This window comes from Octopus sinensis, linkage group LG16, assembly GCF_006345805.1.
Source record: "Octopus sinensis linkage group LG16, ASM634580v1, whole genome shotgun sequence".
NCBI lineage: Eukaryota > Metazoa > Mollusca > Cephalopoda > Octopoda > Octopodidae > Octopus > Octopus sinensis.
Window position 1 is genome coordinate 41,109,187 of NC_043012.1, and position 5,000 is coordinate 41,114,186.

At 35.3% G+C, this 5,000-nt stretch overlaps 1 protein-coding gene across 1 annotated transcript in view; it reads left to right on the forward strand.

Annotated features, from left to right (window-relative positions):
- Positions 1 to 5,000, forward strand: part of LOC115220538 (short transient receptor potential channel 7) — a 116,327-nt gene that overhangs the window by 72,904 nt on the left and 38,423 nt on the right. Inside the window, exon 6 of the mRNA XM_029790682.2 lies at positions 826 to 911. Within this exon, the coding sequence (XP_029646542.2) occupies positions 826 to 911 (86 nt within the window). The remainder of the gene's footprint in view (positions 1 to 825; positions 912 to 5,000) is intronic.

Consider the following 5,000-nt stretch of genomic DNA (forward strand, 5'->3'; position numbering starts at 1 on the left):
TAAATTACATTATTATATTATTATATTATTATTATTATTATTATTATATTATTATTATTATTATTATTATTATATTACTATTATTATTGAGTGAGATAGCAGTGCGTGCCATCAAAGTGACACTGGGATAAAATATACGAAGCCCAGTATACCTGTCATGAGTACCAGATTGATAAGGGTACACTAGACACATGCATCACAACCGTGTGTGCGTGACATGGTGATCTCATATCAAGATAAACTGCGCATGACTTTGCAAGTGGGGCCCAGTTAGAATTTTCTTCAGGTCGAGTAACCCATTCTGCTCAAAACGTCCCTGAATAAGGGTTGTCTAAGGATGTTGAACGAAACACCCATGCTTCCGAATGTGAATTATCCAAACCCCATAGAATTCCTCTCAACACTTGGCTATGATGCTCCCCCACTACTTCTACTCGTGATCAGAGATGCACATATCGTCAGCCACTAAGGGACATGCTCAACTGGTTAAGGTCAAACAACTGACAAGCAAATCTGTGGTATTGAGCAGAATATTTGCTGTGTAGCCCATCTTTTACCAAGACAAAACAATTACATGATGACACTTCCAATCAGTTAGATCAGAAGCCGTGAGAGCCAGTGTCTGGTACTGCATCAGGGCATATTTATTATTATTATTATTATTATATTATTATTATTATCATCATCATCATCATCATCATCATCATCATCATCATCATCATCATCATCATCATCATAATGTCTGTAGATATGTTTTAGAATTTATTTCTATCATTATGTATACTATTTTATATTTTATTTTTTCATAATTCTATGTTTTGTTAGTTTTTGAAAATCTTGAAAAAAGAGTTTGCATGGTAATGAAGGTGACACATTTTAAGGAAAAAAATCATTTTATAATTATGTTGTGGGTAATTACGTTTGGATTAATTATCAATAGCTTCTAGTTATCTGAGTAAACAGCAGTTGAAGACTAAAATAAATGCTTAAATTTTCTCATGAATTCTAAAAAGTAATGGTAACAAATTCGTTTGAAATCTAGTGGAAATTGAATATATTTAATTACAATATATACAAAGAATACGTTTTACCCATTTTGGAACAAGGAATATTTTATAACAAGATGTGTTTTGAATGAATAAATGAATAAGTTTGTTCATTTTCATAGTTGGGTGTCGGAATCCTCAAGCAGAATCGGTGAGGCTCCCCACACGCTGACAGCTCGTGCTGCTGCCGTGCACTCATCCATGATCCATCTCGTCATGACCTTGTTGTTGTATGTCCACCTTGGTCGTTATCACCCTCGAGCCGACTTTCCATCAATCAGCTTTCGAGCATGCGGGCAACGACACGTGAGCCCTGATAATCAGGCAAAAATATGAGTTTAGTAATGGTTACAAATAAGTAAACCCATCGAGTAAGACTCAAAATAAATCTTCCGCGTAAGACTTGATATAATTCCCTTGAGTAAGACAAATAGTCTTACTCAAGGGAATTATATCAAGTCGTATCATTTGTCGTATACAAAATGTTTAAAGGAGGAGCCAGAAATACATTTAGAGAGAAATATAATAAGGGCGTTTCCGAAACCCCCTAGATACTGACTTCATGTTTCTAAGTAATCTGTAAAAAATTCAGGTTTATTTGTGTTCTAAACACCAGCATAATAACCACATAATTCTTTTACTATATTCTTCATTATGTTTACAATTAATTGAAACAAAATCAGTATATTTCAACGGGATTATGATAATGAAAGGGCTAAATTGTAATAAGTATCCTCTCTAAATACCAGGAGTTATATAAGGAACAAATTTCACATCAATCTCTTTAAACTTAACTTATTCGAAACTTTGTTTATCGTTTCATTTGCGCTTTCTTTCTAACTATCCTATTGTTGTTAGTTATGGGGATCTATCTATTGGTTTCCATCGTTTAATATACATACATACATAATACATATATTTATAGATATATATATATATATATATATATCTTATATATAATATATATATATACACATATATATATACATAAATATACTATACACACACACACACACACACACACACCACACCTATATATATATATACAGAAGGAAACCAATGGATGGAGAAGGAAGAAACAGAGCATTCCTTTTCACTTTCTCTCCTTCCCTCTGTATCTGTTTCAAATTCTCTCAATTGCTCTACGTCTATGTTGCTGTACAATGAGATACATAAAGCAGAGTGTGATCTCTACCATTCTTTGCAACCTTCTACGCTCTATTCAAAGTTCCGTTCCATTACCCTTTCCGCGATTAAAATAAATAATAAATAAATAAGTATAGGTGTATATATTTTCGAATACGTGATTATTTATTCCATTTAACTTAAGTATTGTGTGTGTGAAAAGTCAACTTCTAGGATTATCGACTCACAACACATTAACAACGGCTAACAAAATATCGATAACGATGACGGGTACACAACACAAAGTAAACATCCATTTAGATAGAATATAAATCGTAGATCGGGTGGTATGTTTGATAACCTTTGATTTTTTGTAAATTCTATGATATTGAATAGCATAAAGCAACCATTAAAGCATGGTATGGATTTTGTACGAGCTACACGATGGCCTGTATTAATTCAAACCGCGCATGAATGTTTTTGACAAACTAAACTATATAAGTGGAAGATCGAAACCAGTTCAATTCTAGTTTTCGATAGATAATTCTGTCTATTCCAAAATGAAAATAAAACATTACCAATTATTCTACAAAACAACTTGAGGAAGAAAGTAACACGTGACTGATAGCAACAATGAGCTGTATTAATGATAGGAGCAAAATTTAGACATCCTATTGAGCCAGGAATTACAAAGAACGTCTCTGTCAACATTTCTAAAGAGAAAAAAAGTTTCACTGATCGGCACAGATAAGACATGGATACGCGGTGAACTAATTCATCGCTACAACAGATGATGGCTTCATTCTTATTAGATGAAGCAACATCTATTTTAATGAACTTCGCCAGTGAAAGACATTTCAATGTTACTGGAAGAGTAAATTTTTGTTGACAAAACTATCTCTTTTCGCTTTATTATTTCTTTTCAAGAGAAGTAAACTAACATGTCAGGGGGAAAAATTATAAAAGATTAATGGTAGCAAAAAGCCGGACCTCTGTTTAAATTAAGTACTAATAGTACGAAACTGGCTGTCACTGTTTCTCACTATCAGCAACATTTGGCTTTTAAGAGCTGGGACTTGGCTGTGTGGTACTATATTCCCACTTCACAACAGATGTTGTTTCGTTCCTCACCAAGCAAAACCTCAACAGCTTGAATGAAATTTCCCCAAGACTATCGCAATCGCGAAGGAAAAGCTAGTTTCTACTTATCTCCTCTTCATTACTTCCTCTTACAACCGCGAAACTGCTTCTCTTTATAGTATCTACTTTACTTGTTAAAATTACCTGAGTCCCAAACTCCAGGCTGTACCATCTTCATTGCTTCTAACTGTTCACCGGACCAATTGAATCAGCGTGGCTCTCCTAGATGCTCCCGCTCACTACCGTGTCAAAAACCATTATTATCTATAGATCTTCACCTTCCTTCGTTTCCTTTGCCCAAATATGTTTTATTTCATTCTGCATGATGCCCCATCCATCAACAGTACCGCCACACTTACCTATTTATTTCACCTCCCAATGTTAGGATTTTGTCTCCCTTCACATTCTACTTGTCACTTAATCGATTCAGTGATGCCTACAATTTCCGGGTTCTAACCTGGAAACCGTAGCCATCTCCAGTGATTATAGCCAACAACTTACTTGCAGTAACAACATGTACAATTCAACCAACCTGAACCGAATGTATTGAGTGTAGTATCTTTTTAAGAAGAAATACATCTGCACCGAAAGAAGAAACACAATCAGCTGTACGTTATCTTAGCCGCAAGGAACCGATTCAAAAAGGGTCAAAACGATCGGTGTGACGAATGGACATTCTCATAAATTCCATTTTTTTCCTCATACACACACACACACACACACACACACAACACACACATCTAAATTATTTTTGTGACCATTCGTTATTTGCAACCTAAAAGCAACAAGTATAGTCGTCACTAAAGTGAGAGAGGGTGCTAGTCAGCACTGGCATTACTAGAAATAAGAGTCAAAACAACTCTTAGCCACATGAGAGCATTTTTCTAACGACTGACAAGGGAGACAGTCTCCCTCCCGACGGCAAGCGTGATGGAGTCATATCAGCGCTGATTTCAGATTTGATTAATCTTCATCAGTGACGCATTACTCCGTCGCCGAGGGTTAAGAACTTAACTCACTTTGTCAGTCTTGTAGAGAGCACCATAGGAAACATTGACCTATTCCGAAAATGGTAAAGTGAGAATTATAAACTATCAAGGTGGCAATTCACAATTTCAATCTCTCTGAGGGTGCATGGTTCAGTAGTTAGAGTATTGGATTCGCGAGATCGTGATTTCAATTTCTAGATCGATTGGTGCCGTTGTGCTCTTGAGCAAAACACTTCATCTCACGTTGGTCTGTGGATCACTTCGACACCTAACATAGTGCACCTGTTTAGGCATTGTTGATTTGATGGGAAGCGTGATATAATGTGCAGCACGAACATGGCATTATTATAAACAAATCATTTGTGCATATCGTTCGACAAAAGCTGAACGTTCATATTTCGTCTTTGGCGGGAAGGTCCATCATATATATATATCTGTGTGTGTGTGAGTGTGAGTGTGTGTGTGTGTGTGTGTGAATGTGTTTGCGCGTGCTTATTATGTCTAGGGATTAACGATTATCTCAAAAACAAACAGAAATTCAAATGGATTAGAAATTACCTATCGACGCAAAAATATTTTGTATCGATAACCTAGAATAGTATTTAAAAGCGAAAGATATTTTTTGATGTGTTTTAGGGGTGGGAATAGAAATAGAAAAGTGATAATATTTGCATTATGTCCAATCTTAATGTATTTTTAT